Raw genomic sequence first — 27,546 nt, forward strand, 5'->3', positions numbered from 1 at the left:
CAAAAACATAATTTATAACCAGATAGATAATATAACAACATTTAACAGTGACATCTTTATCAATTCTCTGACCCAGTTTAACTGGAACTTAAAATCCACACACCTGAGGCTGCTGCTGCATCACTGTTGAATGAAATTTTATAAATATTCTAAACAGACTCACCACTATATGAACAAAAAAGAGTCAAATCAAGCCCTTCACCATCGATAATTAAAGAAACAAAAAAAAAATGCTTCAACGAGACAAAGCCTGCAAAGTCTGACAAAAAAGCAGAACACAAAATACATTTCAAACATTTAGGTATCTTAGAAGTCACACTAAGGATCACATTACAACACCCTTCACTATGAACACCCACACACCCACACACGCACAAAAAATACTTTTTTGGTCATCACTAAAGAAATTAATAATGAGTTTATCTCACAGAAACAATGTACATGGTTTGATTACCACTTCTGAAGGGGAAATTGGCTAGGCTTAAAATGGCTCACAAGGGCAGCTATGAACTAACACCACTGACTCAATACTATTTCATATCAACTCATACTTTATACAGGTAATACATCTCTGATTAATAAAAACAATTCACCTCCCCCCATCTTGTTCTATCTAGATGCATTCATTCTCCTTCTTCCCAGTCTTCACCCTCTGCTATAAGAAAACTTCTACTGAAACTAAAAAACATAGGTTCATAGGTGTGTACTAGGCTAATGGCCCTAGACTCTTTACAAGTCTAGCCATAGGATTACCTTGGCATCATGCCACCCGACCTTAGTTCCAAGTGCCTCTATCGAGTAGAGCCACTGGAGTGATCCCCGGGGTGAACTTTCTATTTCCCATTCACTCATCAAGACTTCTCTTGAAGAAGGCCAGTGAGGTGCTCTGTTTGACATGTATGGGAAGTCTATGCCATTACATGGGTAGTCTCTGGGTTATGAACCTGTCCCTCTAGCTTGTTTTGTTGATTGTGGTAATGAGGTTGAGGTCTCTGGACCATGTGGTGCGGAGGGATTGGGATTTCTTTAGATGTATCATTTCCAACAGAGCTGGGTCAGACATGGCTTTGTAAGTTAAGCAGAGATCGCCTCTAAGTAGGCGATATGAGACAGAGAATAGTTGGAGTTTTTTTGAGTCTGTCCATACATGACAAGTGTTTAAGGGCTAGGATCCTCTCTGTGAGGTACTTTTGCTGCCTCTGCAGTTGTTGCAGGTGTCTAGTGAGGTACATGCCAAATGGGGCATTGTACTCTATGATTGGCCTAATGAGGGAAGAGTAGAGGGAGACAATGACCTCTTTCTTCCTGGATGCAAAACCCATAGTAATGAAATGTGCCACACAGAAGGACTTTCTGACCACAATGGCAATGTGGTGGTCATCTTCTTTAGTTATATGGCTGACCAACTTCCAATAGAATATCTAAACAGTAACAGCTGCTTTTGCGTCTTTTCTTGTACCCATACTGATAAACTGATCCATATCTGAGATATATGTCCCATGCAGCTGGAAAAAAATCCCATAAAAATGGTGACACCAACAGACTTTTCCAACAATAGACCTACTGACATCTTATGTCCTCTGTCTAAGAAACTAGAAGAAAATGCATCTGCTCACAACTGTGAAGTATATTAACTCTAAGAGCCTTGTGTCCAAAACACAGCATGGTTTTACACTTCACCATACTACACCACTACTCTCTGCAATTTCACCAGTATCATAAACTCTTCATAGAATTACAGCAACCTGGTATCGTCACTATTATTAGATTTATCAAAAGTATTTGACGCTGCTTTCCATCAACATCTTTTTACTGAAATTTCATCCCTCAGCCTCACCTACCCCTCTCTCTCTCTCTCTCTCTCTCTCTCTCGCTCTCTCTCCTTCATGGTTCCATAGCTATCTCTCTGACATGCAGAATGCAGTCAGACTGAAACAAAATATTTCCTTCTTCATAGCAGTCACTGTCAGTGTCCCACAAGTATCAGTATTAGACCCCCTTTTATTTAACATTTTTATAAACAAACTACATTTTGCCACCCATCTCACTACCATTGCTTAATCTGCTGACAAATAAACCCTTATATTAGGGGTTGGCATAACCGTTAAGCAGTTAACCTCACAGACGTGCAGCACCATCCCTACCAACACTTCAAGACATCATCCAAAATTCTATCTATTGAAACATTTCTAGGTACTTTTCCATTATCGGGGCAACAGGTCGCTGCACATAGTGAATATTCCAGCCGAATGACTGCAGATGTAATTTGTCAACATCTGTTTGTTTCCTAACAAACTGACAGTCACATTTGCTTGCAGGTATCAATGCTCTCTAGACAGGGATGTCAGACATAATCTGTTTTGCACTTCAGCCTCATTGTATAGCGTTGCCCCTCACTTCTGTGATATTTGAAATGTACTTATTGTTGCCAGATGTTGCCTCGGTAAGGATTTTTGAGTTTTAGATAATAGCAGTTGTGATTTTGTATTTGTATTTCTATGTGCCTTTCAAGAATTATTTTTTTAAGTGGGCATGGTAGAACAGGCACTACAAGTGGCATATTATTTGTACTTGAATTATACAGTTTGGAGAGGGAAGCCGTCGTAAAACATTGCTTGCGGCCTTACATGTTAACAATCACACAATTAGTGATGTGTTTGCAAACTCTTGCTTTCAAACTTGTGTTATGTATAGTATTTTTAGATATTTAGATGTAGGCACACCTCACGCCAATAAATAAATAAACAAACAAAATAAATGCCAGTGGACCAGTTGCTTATTTTTATTTATTTATATTTCACGTTAAGCATTTTAGTAATAAGAGATCTGAGAAGCAAAATACAAAATGGTCAGCATCACTACTTAATCACTATTGCACGTATTTCATATTGTAATGCAAAAAAAATCTTTAACAACTGCTTCAGGCCTAACAGCTGTGCAATCAGTGCGTGAGCATACCAGGGCCTTTGAAATGGTGCCCTGATAATGGAAAAGTACCCTTTTCTAAAAGATGCAGATCTACTTATAAGTCCTAAAACAAACAAACTTTTGCTCTTCACTCCAAAACCAAACCAAAATAAAAGAATACTTTGAAATTCCCTCAACCAGCAACACAAGAATTGAAACTGTAACCTAAACAAAACTTCTGGTGACTTAATCGACAATGACCACAAATTTGGTCAACACATATCACAAGCCATTAAAAAAACACAACAGAATCTTGGCTGCCTCAATAGAACTAAACATTTCCTTACAGATGATGCAAGACAAACACAAGCATCTGCCTACCTTCTTCTATCAATACATGCCACATCAAGTCTTACAAAAGTAAATACTACACTTAAAGCTAATTCCTGTACCTTTTACAATAAAGTAGCCAAATTTGTTGTTGGTCTTATATGCAGGACTCATCTTTGCAGAGATCTGAAACAACTCAAATGGCTTGACCTACCCAACTATTTAAGATGCTCACAACTTATTACCACACACAGTTTTATACATGCACCAGAAAAATGTCCATCACTAAACGTACCTTGCAGTACTACTCTCCAGGAGGAGCCCACCACTTAATCAGTAAGCTCTTACCAATCACAACAGTCTATAACTCAGCAGGTGACTCACTATACTCCTATTATGCATCTAAACTCTGGAACACCATTCCAACATACCTAAAACAAGCCATGAAACTTTCATTCTACAGGCTCTTACTAAAACAACGCCCAAACCACACTTGGTCATGCACATACAACTAGACTGGGTAACTCTGTTTTATTTTGGTAGCTCATACCTTCTCTAACCCTTTATAAACCCGATTCCCTTCTGCACAACAACCCTTTCACTACTTCTTCTCAATTTCCTTCCTACCTTACTGTGCACTTTACATTTCAATTTCTTTCTAACCTTCCTTCATTATCAATTTCCTTCAAATACTCTCCCCAGTTATCTTATAACCAAGTTTTATGTCAGGATTTACCCTAGTATGGTGACCCCATTTTCCTTGACTCATCAGCTATACAATGCCTCTCTCCCTTGTCTGTCTATAACTACTATCGACCCACTGACTAATGTTTCACACTCCTTACCACACTTTTATTTATTTGTAACATCTATACTGTAACTTTCCTTATCCATGTCATATATGTCATATCTAATGTTGGTTTGTCACATACATTGCACATGGACCGTTTGCATGTTCCTGTCTAATGTATTTTGTATTTAACTGTATTGTTTCTGCCAATGTCAATTCATGTAATAGTTGTAACAATTTAATCTAATACTGCCGGAGCTTTTCTCCTTGGGTCTCTGCTGAAAAAGGACTTCTGCCCTGTCAAACTAACCCAGTCAACAAATGTCAAAATAAAGAAATAGTAATGTATAATGTCACCATTATTGTTTTTTCTATTCTATCACTACTGGAGACCCTTTTGCAATCACTATTACTCCTCTTTTCCTTTGTCCTTGATATTCTAGCGAATATCCACCCTTAAATCATTTCTTTGTCAAATTCACATGCTTATTTCAGCATCTTGTCAGATATCTTAATTTTGATCTCCCTTCCTTGAATACACATTTGTATGGTGTCCAAATCAGGACTGTATTTATTAGATCTTCTCAGATACTGCAGTAAATGAAAGTCAGAACACTTACTAGTTACTGATGTAAAAGTAATTGAGCCTGTATTTTGACACTTCTTTCCAATTAACAGAGGTAATACCCATCCAAAGGATCCCATTAAACATTAAAGTGAGAAGAGTTATTAATGTGGTTGATAACTAAGTGACCAGAGATTGTATTAGAAAAAAAAAACATATAACGTGTGCTTTTTTCCCTGTGAAAATGGCTTTATTAATATCAGCCTATAGAATAATTGAACATATTCTACAAAGTTCAAAAGGACATGGAAAGCTAATTCAGTATGCACTGAGAATATTAAGGGTAGCAAAGTGGTCATTGAAGATGTCCATCATTTTAGATAAAGACACTATCAATTTTCCTTTATTGATAACTGCTCCAGAGCATACCAGAGCCATGGGGAGAAAGTTAAGAGAAAGTAAAATGTTTTACAATTATATTACTTCTATCATCTTTCATATAACTAAGGTAAATTCAAAATTAATTTTACCCACAAATATCCTGATCCAGAGTGAAAGCATTGGTTTGATGTGCAGGTTTTGTAGACCCTCCTATTTTAGTTCAGGGGTTTTACTAGTTTCTGGTTCCACCACAGAACTTTGTATTTAGCCCCTTCATGTAGTTCTGACTGCACTTGTGTAACCAAGATATCAGTTATACTTGTTTTTAAAGAGATTCCATCCACAGTCTGAGTCACTGTACTCAATACATTCCTTTCATTAGTATTTACTTACTTGTTTGACAAGGCTAGTCATCACTTTAACTAATCTGGCAATTGTGCACAAGGAGTTGCGACGGACTAGAACACAGCCATACCAGTAGAACCGCAAGCTACTTGTTTTTTGTATTATCTTTTGTTTTATCAAGCTACTAGCCTTTAGTTTATTGCACCACTAGCAGTTAATAATATAAGTGAATAATGATCAGACCCCTTCCAGGGAGTGGAAGGAGTAGGAGTAGCTTTAATCTGTCTCCTAGCATCTATATATTAATTAGCCCCACTGTGTTGATTAATTTCAAGTCATGAATTCTCTTTTCTCAAGTAGGCGCCTTTACTAGTTTATCAAAATTCAAGGAACTTAATAAAGCTAAGAAAGTTTGACACATACTGTGAACTGATATACAATAGTTCATAGTCTGAGTAGATCATTTAAGTCTCCTAAGATTATGATAGAATTGTCTTCTAAAAGATTTCTACACACTGTAAGAGGTCATAATGTGACTTGTTGTTTAAAAGTGGTCTCATGTAGGCCAACATAATTCTGAGTATTGCCTATGGAAAGATAACCCTTAATATATCAACATTTTCCATGTTTCATTCCAAAGTAGATGCTAGTGTCATGGTTAAATAAAATTATACCTTCTCCTAATCTGTGTTGTTGCAAGTTTGCAGATTTCTTGAACCCTACCCCAGTTCTGTCAAATAGCAATTGAATAAGCAGTTCCAATTCCCCATATTTTGACAACTGAAAATCCACTCAAACTTCTCCATTGTCTTAACCAGATATTAAATGTCCTTCCTTTTCTGTATGGGTAATCACTAAATCGTGTGCACTGACTTCTTTCACAAAAAGTGTGTTTTATACTCTGCTTAGAATTTTAGAGACCCAGTACAACCTATTTCATTGATTTAGTGGGACATCTGAAAGGTCATTTGCTTCTGCTATCACAAGACAATAATCATAACTTCTCACTCTTATGTATGTTTTTTCTGTAGGTGTATATGCTTCAATATGTTTTACAGTGTGTCTTGTGTTGTGTCCAGGTACATGCTACTAAGTTTCTTTTAGTCCACGAAATGCAGGACACTGCTCCGGTACAATGAAGGCTGTCTTTAAGTATTCCTAGACTGGAAATGTCCAAAAAGATCGAGATCCCAAGGTGGTCTATCAAAAACTATTTATTGAAGAAAGCCCAAAGGCTAAAAACACAAAAAAGGTTTCTTTTAGTCCTTCTGTTGTGTTTCTGGCTTTCTTACTATTTTGTCTAAGTTAGCAGTTCTAACCAGTTGTTCTAAATTCAACTATTATGCTGTCTGTTGTATTCCTTCCTTAGGTCTGTTATTTGTATTAGATGCACTTTGCCCACCCTCCATATCTTGTTTTTGTAATAAGCCTTCTCCTGAGATTAATCTGTTAAGTTTTCTGCATTATTCGGTCCTTCTGGCAAACCCATCTCTGTTCTCATGATGTCCCAGACAGTGGGGATGAAAGCACTTAATATGACAAATTAAGCTTTTCATATATTTTCCAGTTTTCTCCTTCTGCTGATTTCCTTGGGGTGAAATCTGCCTCTGTATCATGTTCTTCTGTTTGATTAATGTATTCCTGTCCATACCTAAAAAAATATGCTGCTTTCCAAGAATATGGAAGTCTACCTTGCCTGTGATTCGATCTATCACTTTAAGTAATCCTCTGCCTTTTCATTTTTTTTTCTTTAGTGTATCTGTGTCTCTTATGTTCCTCTAGGTGGGCAGTAGTTCTCAAGTAAGATTCATTTTCTTTAAAGGGATCAAAACTGTTTTGTCCAAAGTTGTAAGCCTATTTCTACATATATTACTTTTCATGGTTTCCTTTCCTTATTCTGAACAACTATGTTTGTCAAAATGGTATGGGGATTTTGTTGGAGTTCCTAGAGTATTCCTTGGCTTAATGTTCAATCTTCTCTTCCAAGGATGATTTTTTGCTATTTAGCACATTTCCTTTTTTGACTTAATCCTTTTCTCAAATGATGCATATCCTTCTGAATTTCTTGCAGTCTCTCCACTTTTTAAAAAATTCTTATCACTAATTACAGTTCTATTTAATGAAACTCCCTTCTTAGTTGTAACCAGTGTCTCCATCTAAGTAAATTCACACCATCTGCTGGTTAATAAATCTTGTATGCATGCTTCTATAAGTTATTTTACTATTGGTAGTGCTTTCTTATATTGATACTTATATTATGTCAGTGTTGTTTAGTTTAGTTCCCTTTATGCTCCTGAATTCACATAACATAACACAGTTAAGGCTTTGGCTAGTTTAACCAGTTTTCTCATTTTTAAAATAGTTCAGTCTTTGCACTGCATCAAAAATCCATGTTGTATAAGACCTTCTAGTACATAGTTGTTTAAAGACTCCATAATCAATGATAAAGTCAGTTAGACTATCTAGGTCCATAGTACAATCTATATCTGTAACAAAGAATAGGAGATAGATGTCAGAATCACATTTAGGTGACTCACAATATATCAAGTTCAAACAGCTGAAACCTCATTAAGTTAATTGATGATTTGGTGGAAACAGCATTAGCTACATAGACTATAGTTACACATATTTTGCAAGCAACAAAGATAATTTTTAAAATATGAATAATTTTAAATGTTGTTTTGCTCAGAGGTCTCCCAGCTTCTACTCCGCAAACTCATGCTTAATATACACACACACCACAACTCAAAGGCTATAGTGTTTTGCAGTAAAGTGAATATATATTTACTGGCTAAACTCATATTTGAAACATACCTCCAAGGAGCATTACAGCTAATGTTGCTGATCTCGGAAATAAAGTGAATGTCTTGTTAGTCACTATGTTCAAATTTGCATATAATTCCAAGACTTTGTGACCTCAAAGTTAGTCTATGTAGAGTCTGAAGTTGTGGGGTTGAAACCCCTACTTCAAAAATCACATTAGATTTGTTGCATAGTATGTATGAGTATAGTAAACTCACACTGAGGCTGTGTTTTCTTTTTGCAATTTCCATTAAATTAATGTTCATTATAACTTTGTGTGTGAGCAATTTTTTGTGCTGGTCATTGTCTTGTGTTACGTAGAAAGCCATAATATATATATATATATATTTATATATAAAAAAATATCAGTGGTAACACCATTAATTCACATAAGGTCAGCATCACCCACCGCTCCACCATGCACCGAGGTGGCTGCGAGATGATAATGGCCATGAGATGTAGGATTTATAGTTTACTATCAAATAACCAGATCGCACAACAGCAAACAGCGGTTATATCGATCCACAGCTGCGAAAATCAAAAGAACGAACGGAAATAAAGTCGAAGTGTGGTGACTGCAAATGTTGACATCGACATTTTCGAAGAGTCACCACACTTCCGGGAACAACATTACAGTGCGTAGTACAATAAATAACATGTTTGCAGGGGGCAAGTCCCCCTGCACCCCCCGCTACTTTAATATACAAGTTATGGGATCTCACTATAGTGAGGGAAAGGGTACATTTCCCAATCCCCATTATAGTGCGATCTGTACCACAATGTCGAACCTTACAACAGCGAATGCTGTATTGCATTTGCTATTGTACGGTTCAACATTGTGGTATTCGTGTTTACATAGTGTGAATCGACATTCTCACACAAATGAAAATCGCACAAGTTGCGATCAACAAAATGATAGTAAACTGGATTCATTGATATGTCTACAGCTGTTAACTAGGCATGTTGTCAAAATGACTGCTGAGTAAACTACCCAGAGCACCCTAAAAGATCTGTAACTATATTAGTAGCCTAATAAATCAGTTAATGTCTTAACTGTTCTGATCAAGAAGAGCCTTACTACATACCTGAGGGATGAATTTTCAATTAACCATCTACTTATCAAGACTGGAGATAAAGGTGACTACGGTGCTACTCTGTTTGATATAGGAAGTAGGTACTATGTGCATTGGGCAAAACAATCCTTGCCCCCCCCCCCATATGTGACACTGCAATCTTTAGCACAAAAAAATCCACAGTGATACTGCTTTACATGCAAATGGAAACATTCTTTACTCTACAGTGTAATCCACCCCCCCCCCCAAAAAAAAAAAAAAAAAACTTTGCTGGCATTCCAACTGTTATTTCTCCCTGAAATCATGGGAGGGTGGCTTGAGGTAAGCAGGACTGAAAAAGTAAACAGAATTAGTGGCAGATGAGTGTAGGGCACTCTATGTTTTGCCGATTCTTGTCCATCCTTGATGTAAGGTTACAGAGGATAAAATCTTCTAATTACATAATGTTAAAACTTTAAAAAGAATAGCTCTGAACATATAACTAATAAAATGGCTGCCAGAACAACTAAGAAATGAAGTACCTCATCAGAATCCTAGTATTAGCAGCCAGGTACTGTTGGACAAGGTCCTGTAGATAAAAGATGTAGCTAGAGTGAGGGAACTAGGGCAACAACCTAAAACACCAACTTGTAATGACACTGAAAACTTTAGTCTTAAAGCTTACAAGCTGTCAGTTGAAATAATCATGATGACTTACAGAGAACCTGTAAATTGTCAAACTGATCTGTTTTTGAAAAACTTAAATAGTCTTTAAACAAGGCACAATAGACAGACAGTTAACTTACATTTTGTAATCACAATTGTGATTGTTCAATTAACAACATATATTTGAAATTACTATAGCACCCCAACAAACCTTGAATAGCTTTGGAACATCATGTAAGAGAACTGAAAGATGGTGGAACATGATTTGCTGACCTCGTAACTAGTGCTAAATCATCAGTTATTAAAACAGTAATTTTATGTTTAAATTCTGATAATTTAGCCAGTTGGAGAAAAACTGCATGAAACAATTCAGTTAAATAACAAAAAAATCACTATACAACATATGCAAACCTTGAATAAAAACATGAAGTGGCTACTGATGTATTTAAAAACATCAATACTCCTACAGCTTCTAATTACATAAATATATTAAATATTTAGACAATGTTTATATAAATATCCAGATATAAAAGCATGGCATTTCATATACTCCATACAGCATATTCACCCGAATGTTTTGAAAGCCTGAACTTTAAAAAAATCTAATTATTTCTTAGAAGGTTAGCATTTTTTAAATCAAGTCAAGTTGAGAGAGAAACAGAGAGAAAGGGTGATGTGGTTAACACTGATTATTTAATGGGTAAATATGACTTGAATATGGAAAACTGGCGTATAATACAAATCAACTGACCATTTTTAATCTCTAAAGTTGATTTAATAGGTATAATTAAAAAAAAACAATATCCATCTATTTTTGATCTTCTAAACAATCTCAAAACACATGGTGTGATTTGGAGATCATATTTATCCAAAATATATACAATAATTACTAACTAAGAATTTCACATCAAAGATACTTTTTGGGATTATACTCTTCAAATGAGTGACTAAACCTTAACTACCACAGAATATCCTCAAAAATCATAGTAGTCTTTATTTTAGGGATTATTCTCTTGGAAAGTTTCACATAGATCATTTATCACTCCACACACAATTGGTATTCAAGCAGCAAACAAATAAATCAAAACCAGCCCAGATGTTGAAAATGTTGAAACACAGGTGCCCAGTAGGAAGGTAGCTGGAATAAAGAAGTCAAACCACAACAAAGTAAAATCTTTTTTAATACAAAATGGTGAACGCTTTTGCAATGGTAACCATTGCTTCATCAGACAGTTCATTCAAACAGCAACAGCACTGAAATACTTTAATTCATTACAAAAACAACAAATCCTACCACTCAAAGTTAATTCAGCACTCAGCAATCAATTAATTATGATGGTTACATTTTGCCCTTTGTTAATTGCTAAAGTCAGAAAAATTCTGTTTAAAAACCACATATACAAAATGTAAAGACAAGGACATGTGGATAAATATAAATAAAATACATAAAGGTCAATGAATAAATACATATGCTCATGTTCCCCATTTAGTAACTATGTATGTGCAAAGATATAAACATAAAAATATATATAAAAATATATATAAAAGTATAAGCAGTTCACACTCAACAGCTTAATAAATACATATATTCTGCCTAATAAATGCACATGTTGTCCACCTAGTAAATACATATACTTTAATACATACATCTCAACAAATGCTTGTCTTTAATGATATATATGCTATAAGCAGCTCAAGAAATACTGTCATATTTACATTTTGTGTATGTGGTTTTTAAACAGAATTTTTCTGACTTTAGCAATTAACAAAGGGCAAAATGTAACCATAGTAATTAATTGATTGCTGAGTGCTGAATTAACTTTTAGTGGTAGCATTGGTTGTTTTTGTAATGAATTAAAGTATTTCAGTGCTGTTGCTGTTTGAATGAACTGTCTGATGAAGCAATGGTTACCATTGCAAAAGCGCTCACCATTTTGTATTAAAAAAGAAGATTTTACTTTGTCGTGGTTCAGCTTCTTTATTCCAGCTACCTTCCTACTGGGCACCTGTGTTTCAACACAACTGATATTATATACAAAAAGGAAGGTATTATTTAATGGAGGAGTAAATTCTTACTCAAAGAAGACTCGCAGCATATGGTTTATAACTGCAAAGCTCTACAACCTTTATAGGGAAAAAACAATGTTTCTTACAAGCACTGTGGTCTAATAAATTCATATTACCTAAAATTTTGATGTTTTATGCTCCATTTCACCAAATGTATACCCAAGTCTCAATGCCCAGTTTTCTGGAGCTTAACAATAGCCAGGAAAATTACTTTAAAGAACTAAAAAAATGCAATTATACCATCATTTACTGAATTTATAAAAACTGACACCTGTGTAAATATATTTGTTTTGTTATGTTAATGTGGTTGGTTCTGTCGGTCTCTGTCCATCAATCTATCCATCCATCATAACTCCTTTTTTCCTATTTGTGCATAAGGGGTTAGGATGTCACATCAACAGTGACCGTCATCTAGAGCAAAATTTTATACCACTGGGTGTTTGTTCTTGTATAGAACATTTCATTAAAAATATTTAAAAATTGTGTTTTCTCAATGATGCCTAACAACATCACTAGTGAAATGGAAATTTGGAACTACTGCTACAACACAAGAGAACAGGGTCCCCCTGCAACAAGTTGTGTTTAAGCAGCAGAAGCAGACAGAGCAGTCCTCTTTCCTCTTTGTTGCTTGCTTTATATTTTTTTTTATTTTTTTTTTGAGACTTTGACAAAGAAAATAACAGATTCACAAATTGAGGGACATAACTAGTATGGTAATTAAGAAAATGTAGTTTTATTTTCCGATACTATTACTTTTATATGTCAGAAAATGGCATTTTGGTATTGCGGAACATTCTTAAACACTTTCAAGTCTTTTCAGGATATAAAATATGTAATACATAAAGATAAAAAAACACCATTGTGGTAAACTATGTACCCCACATGAAATGGTACAGCAATATCCATATTTTGGGAAGTATGTTAAGATAAAGTATTTTAGGTACTACAATAGCTGCCCTTGCAGGTCATCTTAAGCCTAGCCAAGTTCCCTTTTATTGTTCAAATTTACCTTTCCCATTTGGTTAGAGATTGGTCTTACCCAACTCATGGTTGATAAATAGATATCACCTTTAATGAGAATGCGTGAGATGATACCATAGATAATTTGAGGAGACCCATGCAAGGGATAAGTATTTATGAGATGCCTCTGTCCATTATTAGCACAGGGGGCAGTCCTGGGGTAAATTTTCTGTTTCCCATCCATAGATGCAAGTTGTGCTTGAATATGGATGGGAATGAATTTTGTTTTATATGGATGGCTAGTCAGTTCCACAACAGCAATATCCACTGTAAGATACACCCGTCCCTCCAAACTATTATGTTGATGTTACAGAAGAGGTTTTGATTCCTAGACAGAGTATTTCTGATGCTATTTGACATACTGAGGTATATGGATTAAAAAGGATTGTATCATGGCAGCTAAGGATATATGTAATTCAGAAGCTGGAATCTATGGATTATGGATATGGCTAGCAAGATAAAAGTAATGGAAATGCATCTAGTCCCTTTACTTATTTACACATCCAGGATATTTTTTATCAACAAGAGCAGAAGCTGTGGATGATAAAGATTTGAAGGAATGTATTTGGGAGGGGAAGAGGATAAGTGTTAATTGGGATAAGAGGACTCTAACTTTAGATTAAGTTTATGGTTAACCTGATTTGAAGATATACTTTAGAGCTATACATTTAAGGTTCACATACATATCACAAGGGGAAGGTTATAAATCATTGTAGAAAGGGATGATAATGAAACAGACAGGTTCGAGGTTTGAGAAGTAAGGAGAGAATAGGATTTTGGATGCAGCTCCTTAAGGAGAATAACAACGACACAGAATGTTACACAAAGAAGCTTAAAGTATATATGAACTAAGCCACTGAAGAAATGCAGAAAGGAATTACTGCAGGTAGGGATAATGAAAATAGGGAAGAGGGGCTGGAATTTACAGCAGAAAATTAGCAAAGGAACCAAGATAGTAGGAGGAAATAGCGAGAGAGGGAAAGGTAGGACAGTTGGTTGAGACTAGCAGAAAACTGGAATGCAGGTTACAGATCACCTGCCACACCTGGGATCAATATAAGCAAAGAGAAAGGGACTGGGGAGTGTTAAGTGAAAGACCAGGTCTTAAAAAGAACTCTTAATTGTGTCTAGAGCAAAAGTCTATATTATTTATATTTCTTTACTTATATTTGTTTACTGGGGTAGTGCACTGATCTCAATGAACCATTTGCAGACACAGCCCAGGAGAATAGGATCACATAAGAAATGAACAAAACATATTTAAAGATGTAAGGGTATGCTAAAAACAAATTATATATATATATATATATATATATATATATATATATATATATATATAGGTTTACTATTAGAATATCGAAGCAAACTCTGTCGACTGCACTGTTGTCAAACACGGAAGTTCAAAAACGGTAATATCAAAGACCAAAAACCAACCTAGGAATGGATTTTAACATGGGTCAAGATAGGGGAGAGGTTTGTAGTTCGGACTAACACTGAACACCTATCTCGACCCATGTTAAAACCCATTATTAAAGCATTTGGATTTTATCAGTGAATTCTAAGTCTGCGGTGGTATGTCCATTTTTCAGTTTTTCTGGATTTCTTTTGCTGACTGGACTACGTTTAGTGGCGTTGCAGGTTTATTTCTTTTTAAATTACAGATAAGGTATTGGGACCCTGATATGTTTGTATATGAGATAGGTGTTGACATGGGTGTGATGTGAATGTTTAATGGGGTATGGGTAGGTAGTATGTGTGTGGGTATGGGGAATGAGTAGGTAGTACATGTGTAGGTCCCTATTTGTGCATAAGGGGTTGGGATGTCATATCAACAGTGACCGTCATCTAGAGCAAAATTTTATACCACTGGGTGTTTGTTCTTGTACAGAACATTTCATTAAAAATATTTAAAAATTGTGTTTTCTCAATGATGCCTAACAACATCACTAGTCAAATGGAAATTTGGAACTGCTGCTACAACACAAGAGAATAGCGTCCCCCTGCAACAAGTTGTGTTTAAGCAGCAGAAGCAGACAGAGCAGTCCTCTTTCCTCTTTGTTGCTTACTTTATATTTTTTTATATATATTTTTTTGAGACTCTGACAAAGAAAATAACAGATTCACAAATTGAGGGACATAACTAGTATGGTAATCAAGAAAATGTAGTTTTATTTTCCGATACTATTATTCTTATATGTCAGAAAATGGCATTTTGGTATTGCGGAACATTCTTAAACACTTTCAAGTCTTTTCAGGATATAAAATATATAATACATAAAGATAAAAAAACACCATTGTGGTAAACTATGTACCCCTCATGAAATGGTACAACAATACACATATTTTGGGAAGCATGTTAAGATAAAGTATTTTAGGAACTACGATAGCTGCCCTTGCAGGCCATCTTAAGCCCAGCCAAGTTCCCTTTTATGGTTCAAATTTACCTTTCCCATTTGGTTAGAGATTGGTCTTACCCAACTCATGGTTGATAAATAGATATCACCTTTAATGAGAATGCGTGAGATGATACCATAGATAATTTGAGGAGACCCATGCAAGCGATAAGTATTTATGAGATGCCTCTGTCCATTAGTAGCACAGGGGGCAGTTCTGGGGTAAATTTTCTGTTTCCCATCCATAGATGCAAGTTGTGCTTGAATATGGATGGGAATGAATTTTGTTTTATATGGATGGCTAGTCAGTTCCAGAACAGCGGTATCCACTGTAAGATACACCCGTCCCTCCAAACTATTATGTTGATGTTACAGAAGAGGTTTTGATTCCTAGACAGAGTATTTCTGATGCTATTTGGCATACTGAGGTATATGGATTAAAAAGGATTGTATCATGGCAGCTAAGGATATATATATAATTCAGAAGCTGGAATCTATGGATTATGGATATGGCTAGCAAGATAAAAGTAATGGAAATGCTTCTAGTACCTTTACTTATTTACACATCCAGCATATTTTTTATCAACAAGAGCAGAAGCTGTGGATGATAAAGATTTGAAGGAATGTATTTGGGAGGGGAAGAGGATAAGTGTTAATTGGGATAAGAGCACTCTAACTTTAGATTAAGTTTATGGTTAACCTGATTTGAAGATATACTTTAGAGCTATACATTTAAGGCACATACATATCACAAGGGGAAGGTTATAAATCATTGTAGAAAGGGATGATAATGAAACCGACAGGTTCGAGGTGTGAGAAGTAAGGAGAGAGTAGGATTTTGGATGCAGCTCCTTAAGGAGAATAACAACGACACAGAATGTTACACAAAGAAGCTTAAAGTATATATGAACTAAGCCATTGAAGAAATGGAGGAAGGAATTACTGCAGGTAGGGATAATGAAAATGGGGAAGAGGGGCTGGAATTTACAGCGGAAAATTAGCAAAGGAACCAGGATAGTAGGAGGAAATAGCGAGAGGGAGAGGTAGGACAGTTGGTTGAGACTAGCAGAAAACTGGAATGCAGGTTACAGATCACCTGCCATACCTGGGATCAATATAAGCAAAGAGAAACGGACTGGGGAGTGTTAAGTGAAAGACCAGGTCTTAAAAAGAACTCTTAATTGTGTCTAGAGCAAAAGTCTCTATTATTTAAATTTCTTTATTTATATTTGTTTACTGGGGTAGTTCACTGATCTCAATGAACCATTTGCAGACACAGCCCAGGAGAATAGGATCACATAAGAAATGAACAAAACATATTTAAAGATGCAAGGGTATGCTAAAAACAAATTTTATATATATATATATATATATATATATATATATATATATATATATATATAGGTTTACTATTAGAATATCGAAGCGAACTCTGTCGACTGTACTGTTGTCGAACACGGAAGTTCAAAAATGGTAATATCAAAGACCAAAAACCAACTTAGGAATGGGTTTTAACATGGGTCAAGATAGGGGAGAGGTTTGTAGTTCGGACTAACACTGAACACCTATCTCGACCAATGTTAAAACCCATTACTAGATTGGTTTTTGGTCTTCGATATTACCATTTTCGAACTTCCGTGTTCAACAACAGTACAGTCAACAGAATTTGCTTTGATATTCTAATAGTAAACCTATATATATATATATATATATATATATATATATATATATATATATATATATACACACATATTTACAAATACAGGAATATACTACAACATTTAGTTCAAGGAACACTTTACAATGTCAGAACATGGATGGAAAAATGGAATTATGCTTAGCAGAGCTTTATGGATAAGATGGAGCCATAATGACTAAAATGTCTTATGCTACAGGAATAACAGCATATCATTATATAGAGAGGGGTGAAGACATTAGAAGGTGCAAGTGAGAATAGTTGGAAGAAAGAAACCATGAGAAGAAGGTAGAGAAAAGGTGAGAAAAGCATGTTGAGGGAAGAGGAGTGGAAAAGAGAAGTGTGAGAGAGATGCAAAGAAGAATGAAGTAGTTTGAACGAGTAAGTGGATGACAAGATGAGATAAGTAAGGATAAAACAGGGATTAGGGTGTGTGTGAGAGCACTGCAGATTTATTTAATGTGACTTGAGTGCATTTTGCTGCACTTTGTTGGGGTGAAGAGATGTTCCTTGAGCTGTTATATGAAATCTAGGCACTTCTGGACATCTCTGAGAGAGGAATGGAGTCCCATAGTTTAGATGCTAGGATGGAGAAGGCGAAGTCAGTATAGTAAAGTTTACTTTTTGGAGTTATTAGGGTGGGTTGAGATTGAGAGGTACCCCTGACATCATATGTGGTGGTTCTGGTGAAAAGTTTGTGTGTGAGAGCGAATGATATCTCAAGAGAAAGAGCTTTGGGAATTAATGATCCTAGCAGGAGGTTGGCTCTCAAATGTATTGGGAGCCACTTAGCTTTGGAAACAGTTAGGCAGTGTTGTTCATTATTGGTGAAGTTAGTGACAAAATGGCAGGATTTTTTTGGAGATGGTTTGTAAGGTGGTGGTATTTTTCTTTGAGGCTTCAGCCATAATGGGTAGTCCATATTTTTGCTGGGATAAGACTATTCTTTTGCCTATGGCAGATTTGTCTGGCTTGGACAGAAGAAGTGATAGTTTGTTCGTACATAACACTAGTGTGTTGATTTGTGTGTGTGTGTGTGTGTGTGTGTGTGTGTGTGTGTGTGTGTGTGTGTGTGTGTGTGTGTGTGTTGAACATGTAGGTGAAAGTTAAGAGACTGGTCTAGCCAAATGCCAAGGTATTTGAAAGATGTGGTTGTTTTTGGGTGATATTAGCATGTTTAATATTAAGGAAGGTGGGTGCTTTGGCTATTCTTGGTTGGTTTCAAATAATACTGCTTTTGTTTTTGAAGGACTGCATATAGATTTCTGGCCTATCAGACCCTGGTTGAGGAACTGGAGGTAATCTTGGAGCTGAGTTTGTACAACAGAGTGGGATTTATTTGTTCTGTAAAGTGGTACCCTGGGGTACTCCTTTTATAAGTGGAGCTGTGTCAGTGGTGCTGGTGCCTACATTCACTTTCTCTATTGGTGAGGAAGTCTACAAATGAAAGTTTTGTATCATCGCTAATGCCTGTTTCAGTTAATTTGTCAAATAGTAAGTTACAGACAATTAGATCAAAGGCTTTTGTGAGGTCAATAAAGACAGTTCTTGTCAGGCTGCCACTCCCCCTATTGGATAAAATATCATCTGAGAGGGAGTAGATAGCTGTTGTGGTGTCGTGTCTAGACCAAAATCCATGGTGCTTCCTTTATAAAGATAGCTTTGATGTAAATAAGCAGTAATTTGGCTGTAGATAATTTTTTCTAGTATTTTACCTAAAGTAGGAAGGACTGAGGTAGGATGATATTGCTAAGCATTAGTTTTGGAATAGGACTGACTATTGCTGTTTTCCATATCTGAGGCATAATCTTATTAATTAAGCATAGTTGTATATGTCAGTGAGAGGGTGGGATACGAAGTCCTTGCAAAGGTGAATGAAGCGAAGGGCTAGGTCATCTGAGCCTAGACGAGGAAGTAGTTGCATTTGGTCTTCAATCTTTTTGAAGTGGAATAGTGGAATATACAGGAGAAGAGAGGGTAGGTGTGGGTACAGTAGGTTTGTGTTGATGTGTGACAGGTTGAACTTATTAAGGAAGTCAGTGCATGAGATTTTGTATGTGGTGGTGGTAGAGCGGTGGAATTGTGTTGAGTTTTTCAACCAGCCAACAGGTTAATTTCTTCGGAATCTTTTAGGTTTGGCTAAAAGTGACACTTGTTTGTTTTGGTAGTGGTTATTTTTGTGTCTGTGGATGGATTGCTTGGTTAGGTTGCCTAGTGAGGTATATTTGGCTTGGGAATCTTTGGAGGGGTTGCATTTCCAATTATGCCATGCTTCATCACTTAATTTAAGGAGGTGTTTGAGTTCATTAGATACCCAGTCATGCCTATGCTGTTGTAATCTGCACGATGGGAAATACTTTATTTGCAAGTACAGTAGGGTGTTGGTAAGGTTGTTATTTTCTTAACTGTGGTCTTTTATGGCAAGTAAGTGTGACCAATCAAGAGGTGTTTTTTAAGATGAGTGATATTCTGATTGATTTTGGGCCTGAAGATGATATGTTTCGGTTTTCATTTTAATGTTAGATTATGCACTGAGAAAGTTATAGGACAGTGATCAATAAAGGAGGGTGCATGTATGGTGAGGTTAGAAATCAGTTTAGGATTATTATTATTATTACAAGGTCTAGTAAGCTGTGCCTATTGGACTGAATGTTTCATCTAGTGGCTTCAGAGTTGATTTGGGTAAGGCTTAAGCTGACCAGGAGTTCTGACATATCAATGGCTTTTGTTCCTAAGTAATTAAGATAAAGTCTCCAAGAATAATTAGGATAGAATTTTTGGGAGCTTTGGCATATATTTTTTTGGATGATGATATTGAATTTTGGTAATGAGGCAAGTGGATGTAGGTATTCACTGGTTATAAAAAGGGATTTTTGGTTGGTTGCTGGTAATTTTTAAAAGGATCCAGTTAGGGTCTGGTTATGAGTTGCTGTTAGCTTGTGCAACAGTTCTATGGGGCTAAAGTTGTCTTTGAACAGAATTAATGCTCTGCTGGTCTGTAATCTTGTATGAATAATTTGGTTTGAGATGGTGAAGACTAGGGATGTCCGATTTCAGTTAAATTTCTGTAACAACTTATAGCATCAAGATTATGTTCCATGGTAAAGGCAATGATATGGTCAATTTTGTTCTTGATACTTGGGCATTTAAGAGGGAACAGGTAATATGATGCTGTTTATCGGTTTGCACTGAAGCATTATTATTAAGTTGTCCTGGATTGGGCTTAATGTTGCCTCTTAGCAGAAGTAAAAAGATAACGAGATGGAGTTTTGAGTAGTGTTTTTGGAATGTATAGTTTTGGGTATAACTGGGGTTTTCTACCTAAATTAGAGATAAATGAACTTACCATCACAGACTTAGAATTCACTGATAAAATCCAAATGCTTTAATAAAATGCAAAAAGATTAAAACAAGCAGATGAGTGGATTAGCGCTTTTGGCTGTAGCCTTTTTCGGATTCTATCCTCTTAGCCAATCATCAACCTTAAAAGCAGTTAATGACCAATCATAATCCTTCAAAATGGGCTTGTTTTAATGTTTTTACCTTTTATTAAAGCATTTGGATTTTATCAGTGAATTCTAAGTCTGTGGTGGTACGTCCATTTTTCAGTTTTTCTGGATTTCTTTTGCTGACTGGACTACGTTTAGCGGCGTTGCAGGTTTATTTCTTTTTAAATTACAGATAAGGTATTGGGACCCTGATATGTTTGTATATGAGATGGGTGTTGGCATGGGTGTGATGTGAATGTTTAATGGGGTATGGGTAGGTAGTATGTGTGTGGGTATGGGGAATGAGTAGGTAGTACATGTGTAGGTAATAAGATAGTCTGATATATGGAAGCTGTGGCAGTCAGCTAATTGCTGTGGGTTTTTGTGTGAGGGTTGAAGCAGAATAACTGATATAAGCAGCTGTAAATGTATGTCATGGGTATATGTATTCTTAGTGTGAAGTTAACTGTAGCACAGGCTTAATGCTCTAGACACTGACGAAAGCAGTATTCCTTTAAGGGATGTTTACTGGGTGGATAAAAGTGGCTGTAGATCTTACAGTACAAGAGTGTGTGTCTGAGGAACTGGGGTGGGAGGGGAGTGAAAATGAATGAGATGACCAGAGAAGGTGGAGCTAACTTCTGACTGGGTGTGAGGATGTTGCATAAGTAAAGTATGGAGGAAATGTTGCAGAGAAGAGCAAAGGTTGAGAACCTAGGAAGGGGTTAAAGGCTGGGAAGAACAAGGAGAGTATAAGTTAAAAGTAAACAAGGATAGTTAGTAGGACATATATTATATGATATGATATAGTATAAAATATATAATATTTTACATTACATTAATATATTACAATAACTAAAAAATCAATCACAAGAAGTTAGAACAGAAAGGGAATATACAAAAGAACATTTTAAGGTGTTTTTTTTCTCCCTACTGCATCATCCCACAGCTCCCTACCTAGTGCCCCAAGTCCATCTCTGGATCTACTATCTATGTCCTAACCCCCCCAAGAATTTCCTCTAATGGGGCTGGGACAACATTGATCATAAGGCTGTCCTGACAGGGTGTCTGATATCTGCAGGTGTGATTCTATTTTCTTGACCTACCCTATTACCCCCCCCTTCCTTCACAGTTCCCTGGTAACTTCTAAGGGATGTGCATGTAGTGGGGATATGTGGCATTTTGCCCTGTGTCTATAGCAGCTCAGCCATATCCCCACCCAAATCCACTTTAAACCATTTCTCCTAATAGCAAGATCTGCAGCCCCTAACAGAGATCATCTCAGGAGATGCCCACAGAAACGTCCTCCCACCAGGGTTGGTAACATCCATCTCTCCTTGCCTCTTCTTTATTTACCCTAGACACTAACTGAATCCAGACCAGCTGGGCCACAGTCAGGGTTTTTTTCTCTATATGCCACTGGAGACTCTACAAAAGAAAAATTGGAGGATATCTGTATAAGTACACAATAAAGTCCAAAAGTTTTAGGATATTTTTTGGAAATGCTTGCATAGGCATTTTATATATCTCAAGCAGACTTCAAAGAACTGTTTACCAGGCAGATAGCAAATGCTGGAGTTGTGATAGGCTAGAGAGATGTAATTGGGAACAAGTGTTTTGGGGAAAGCAATGAGCTGGGGGATTTTAAAAATTTCCCTGCAAGGTAATTTGTTACCAATGTCTGGGAAGCCAATGGCTGTAACAAAGGAGACAATTGTTTTGTGCTGGCATATATGATCTAATTGCCTACACATACTAAGGCCTTACTAAGTTTAATGTTACTGGCTGCCAAACAAATACTAGAAAATGAAAATCAAAACCTAAACCACTTATAACTGAAGTACTAAATATTGTAAAGGAAATAAAAGAATGGTGGATGAGACTTTTAGAAAAGGGAAAGAGTAAACTACATACAAATAAACTGAATTTATGCAAACACTACATGTAGAATAATGTGGAACAGGGAGTTTAAGGGAAAGGCAGGAATTGAATGGTAATTGTCAAAAAAGAAAACACATTTGTATAATACATGAAAAAGAAAAATGTTAAACAAACGAACAAACCACAGTGAAGCATGCTGTTGGAGATAGTCTGAAAAAGACAGGTGCAAACACTTTGCCAGCTAATATATACTACATTATTGATGCCTGAATCTTTAAAAATTGTATTAGTACACAGGTACTTCTCTGTCTTCCTGACTTAAAAGACTTTATTAATAAAGAGGAGATACATACAGCTGTGATGCAATCAAACAGTGAAAATGTACTTTCTTATACTCCATTGGTGGTTTCGCTCCTACTGCTCCTGAAACATATTCTTCTGGGGTCTAAACAGAGGAAAAGTACTTTCTTATTAAAGTCATGTCTTCTGCTTTAAATCTATAGACATTTATTTGTTTAACACATGCATCATTCCAAAATAAAACAGCAGCGGTGCAACTGAAGAGACACAACTTTAATGAACAAGGTTAAGCACTTTCTTCCCTCAGTACAGGGACATCCTCGGAACAATAATCATGAATCAACCCAGCCCTGGGTTTTAACATGGGTCAAGATAGGGAGAGGTTTGTAGTTCGGACTAACACTGAACACCTATCTCGACCAATGTTAAAACCCATTACTAGATTGGTTTTTGGTCTTAGATATTACCATTTTCGAACTTCCGTGTTCAACAACAGTACAGTCAACAGAATTTGCTTTGATATTCTAATAGTAAACCTATATATATATATATATATATATATATATATATATATATATATATATATATATATATACACACATATTTACAAATACAGGAATATACTACAACATTTAGTTCAAGGAACACTTTACAATGTCAGAACATGGATGGAAAAATGGAATTATGCTTAGCAGAGCTTTATGGATAAGATGGAGCCATAATGACTAAAATGTCTTATGCTACAGGAATAACAGCATATCATTATATAGAGAGGGGTGAAGCCATTAGAAGGTGCAAGTGAGAATAGTTGGAAGAAAGAAACCATGAGAAGAAGGTAGAGAAAAGGTGAGAAAAGCATGTTGAGGGAAGAGGGAGTGGAAAAGAGAAGTGTGAGAGAGATGCAAAGAAGAATGAAGTAGTTTGAACAGGTAAGTGGATGACAAGATGAGATAAGTAAGGATAAAACAGGGATTAGGGTGTGTGTGAGAGCACTGCAGATTTATTTAATGTGACTTGAGTGCATTTTGCTGCACTTTGTTGGGGTGAAGAGATGTTCCTTGAGCTGTTATATGAAATCTAGGCACTTCTGGACATCTCTGAGAGAGGAATGGAGTCCCATAGTTTAGATGCTAGGATGGAGAAGGCGAAGTCAGTATAGTAAAGTTTACTTTTTGGAGTTATTAGAGTGGGTTGAGATTGAGAGGTACCCCTGACATCATATGTGGTGGTTCTGGTGAAAAGTTTGTGTGTGAGAGCGAATGATATCTCAAGAGAAAGAGCTTTGGGAATTAATGATCCTAGCAGGAGGTTGGCTCTCAAATGTACCACTTAGCTTTGGAAACAGTTAGGCAGTGTTGTTCATTATTGGTGAAGTTAGTGACAAAATGGCAGGATTTTTTTGGAGATGGTTTGTAAGGTGGTGGTATTTTTCTTTGAGGCTTCAGCCATAATGGGTAGTCCATATTTTTGCTGGGATAAGACTATTCTTTTGCCTATGGCAGATTTGTCTGGCTTGGACAGAAGAAGTGATAGTTTGTTCGTACATAACACTAGTGTGTTGATTTGTGTGTGTGTGTGTGTGTGTGTGTGTGTGTGTGTGTGTGTGTGTGTGTGTGTTGAACATGTAGGTGAAAGTTAAGAGACTGGTCTAGCCAAATGCCAAGGTATTTGAAAGATGTGGTTGTTTTTGGGTGATATTAGCATGTTTAATATTAAGGAAGGTGGGTGCTTTGGCTATTCTTGGTTGGTTTCAAATAATACTGCTTTTGTTTTTGAAGGACTGCATATAGATTTCTGGCCTATCAGACCCTGGTTGAGGAACTGGAGGTAATCTTGGAGCTGAGTTTGTACAACAGAGTGGGATTTATTTGTTCTGTAAAGTGGTACCCTGGGGTACTCCTTTTATAAGTGGAGCTGTGTCAGTGGTGCTGGTGCCTACATTCACTTTCTCTATTGGTGAGGAAGTCTACAAATGAAAGTTTTGTATCATCGCTAATGCCTGTTTCAGTTAATTTGTCAAATAGTAAGTTACAGACAATTAGATCAAAGGCTTTTGTGAGGTCAATAAAGACAGTTCCTGTCAGGCTGGAACTCCCCCTATTGGATAAAATATCATCTGAGAGGGAGTAGATAGCTGTTGTGGTGTCATGTCTAGACCAAAATCCATGGTGCTTCCTTTATAAAGATAGCTTTGATGTAAATAAGCAGTAATTTGGCTGTAGATAATTTTTTCTAGTATTTTACCTAAAGTAGGAAGGACTGAGGTAGGATGATATTGCTAAGCATTAGTTTTGGAATAGGACTGACTATTGCTGTTTTCCATATCTGAGGCATAATCTTATTAATTAAGCATAGTTGTATATGTCAGTGAGAGGGTGGGATACGAAGTCCTTGCAAAGGTGAATGAAGCGAAGGGCTAGGTCATCTGAGCCTAGACGAGGAAGTAGTTGCATTTGGTCTTCAATCTTTTTGAAGTGGAATAGTGGAATATACAGGAGAAGAGAGGGTAGGTGTGGGTACAGTAGGTTTGTGTTGATGTGTGACAGGTTGAACTTATTAAGGAAGTCAGTGCATGAGATTTTGTATGTGGTGGTGGTAGAGCGGTGGAATTGTGTTGAGTTTTTCAACCAGCCAACAGGTTAATTTCTTCGGAATCTTTTAGGTTTGGCTAAAAGTGACACTTGTTTGTTTTGGTAGTGGTTATTTTTGTGTCTGTGGATGGATTGCTTGGTTAGGTTGCCTAGTGAGGTATATTTGGCTTGGGAATCTTTGGAGGGGTTGCATTTCCAATTATGCCATGCTTCATCACTTAATTTAAGGAGGTGTTTGAGTTCATTAGATACCCAGTCAAGCCTATGCTGTTGTAATCTGCACTATGGGAAATACTTTATTTGCAAGTACAGTAGGGTGTTGGTAAGGTTGTTATTTTCTTAACTGTGGTCTTTTATGGCAAGTAAGTGTGACCAATCAAGAGGTGTTTTTTAAGATGAGTGATATTCTGATTGATTTTGGGCCTGAAGATGATATGTTTCGGTTTTCATTTTAATGTTAGATTATGCACTGAGAAAGTTATAGGACAGTGATCAATAAAGGAGGGTGCATGTATGGTGAGGTTAGAAATCAGTTTAGGATTATTATTATTATTACAAGGTCTAGTAAGCTGTGCCTATTGGACTGAATGTTTCATCTAGTGGCTTCAGAGTTGATTTGGGTAAGGCTTAAGCTGACCAGGAGTTCTGACATATCAATGGCTTTTGTTCCTAAGTAATTAAGATAAAGTCTCCAAGAATAATTAGGATAGAATTTTTGGGAGCTTTGGCATATATTTTTTTGGATGATGATATTGAATTTTGGTAATGAGGCAAGTGGATGTAGGTATTCACTGGTTATAAAAAGGGATTTTTGGTTGGTTGCTGGTAATTTTTAAAAGGATCCAGTTAGGGTCTGGTTATGAGTTGCTGTTAGCTTGTGCAACAGTTCTATGGGGCTAAAGTTGTCTTTGAACAGAATTAATGCTCTGCTGGTCTGTAATCTTGTATGAATAATTTGGTTTGAGATGGTGAAGACTAGGGATGTCCGATTTCAGTTAAATTTCTGTAACAACTTATAGCATCAAGATTATGTTCCATGGTAAAGGCAATGATATGGTCAATTTTGTTCTTGATACTTGGGCATTTAAGAGGGAACAGGTAATATGATGCTGTTTATCGGTTTGCACTGAAGCATTATTATTAAGTTGTCCTGGATTGGGCTTAATGTTGCCTCTTAGCAGAAGTAAAAAGATAACGAGATGGAGTTTTGAGTAGTGTTTTTGGAATGTATAGTTTTGGGTATAACTGGGGTTTTCTACCTAAATTAGAGATAAATGAACTTACCATCACAGACTTAGAATTCACTGATAAAATCCAAATGCTTTAATAAAATGCAAAAAGATTAAAACAAGCAGATGAGTGGATTAGCGCTTTTGGCTGTAGCCTTTTTCGGATTCTATCCTCTTAGCCAATCATCAACCTTAAAAGCAGTTAATGACCAATCATAATCCTTCAAAATGGGCTTGTTTTAATGTTTTTATGTTTTATTAAAGTATTTGGATTTTATCAGTGAATTCTAAGTCTGTGGTGGTACGTCCTTTTGTGTTTTTCCAGATTTCTCTTGCTGACTGGACTACCTTAGTAGAGTTGCAGGTTTATTTCTTTTTAAATTACAGATAAGGTATTGGGACCCTGATATGTTTGTATATGAGATGGGTGTTGGCATGGGTGTGATGTGAATGTTTAATGGGGTATGGGTAGGTAGTATGTGTGTGGGTATGGGGAATGAGTAGGTAGTACATGTGTAGGTAATAAGATAGTCTGATATATGGAAGCTGTGGCAGTCAGCTAATTGCTGTGGGTTTTTGTGTGAGGGTTGAAGCAGAATAACTGATATAAGCAGCTGTAAATGTATGTCATGGGTATATGTATTCTTAGTGTGAAGTTAACTGTAGCACAGGCTTAATGCTCTAGACACTGACGAAAGCAGTATTCCTTTAAGGGATGTTTACTGGGTGGATAAAAGTGGCTGTAGATCTTACAGTACAAGAGTGTGTGTCTGAGGAACTGGGGTGGGAGGGGAGTGAAAATGAATGAGATGACCAGAGAAGGTGGAGCTAACTTCTGACTGGGTGTGAGGATGTTGCATAAGTAAAGTATGGAGGAAATGTTGCAGAGAAGAGCAAAGGTTGAGAACCTAGGAAGGGGTTAAAGGCTGGGAAGAACAAGGAGAGTATAAGTTAAAAGTAAACAAAGATAGTTAGTAGGACATATATTATATGATATGATATAGTATAAAATATATAATATTTTACATTACATTAATATATTA

The 27,546-nt window shown here is 36.4% G+C and overlaps 1 protein-coding gene across 1 annotated transcript in view; it reads right to left on the reverse strand.

Annotated features, from left to right (window-relative positions):
* Positions 1-235: 235 nt before the first annotated feature.
* LOC122808515 (homeodomain-interacting protein kinase 2-like) overlaps positions 236-27,546 on the reverse strand; it is a 125,972-nt gene continuing 98,661 nt past the window's right edge. The window contains exon 6 of the mRNA XM_044079470.1: positions 236-259. Within this exon, the coding sequence (XP_043935405.1) occupies positions 236-259 (24 nt within the window). The remainder of the gene's footprint in view (positions 260-27,546) is intronic.

This window comes from Protopterus annectens, chromosome 8.part0 (genome assembly GCF_019279795.1).
Source record: "Protopterus annectens isolate FY-2018-M chromosome 8.part0, PAN1.0, whole genome shotgun sequence".
Classification (NCBI taxonomy): Eukaryota; Metazoa; Chordata; order Ceratodontiformes; family Protopteridae; genus Protopterus; species Protopterus annectens.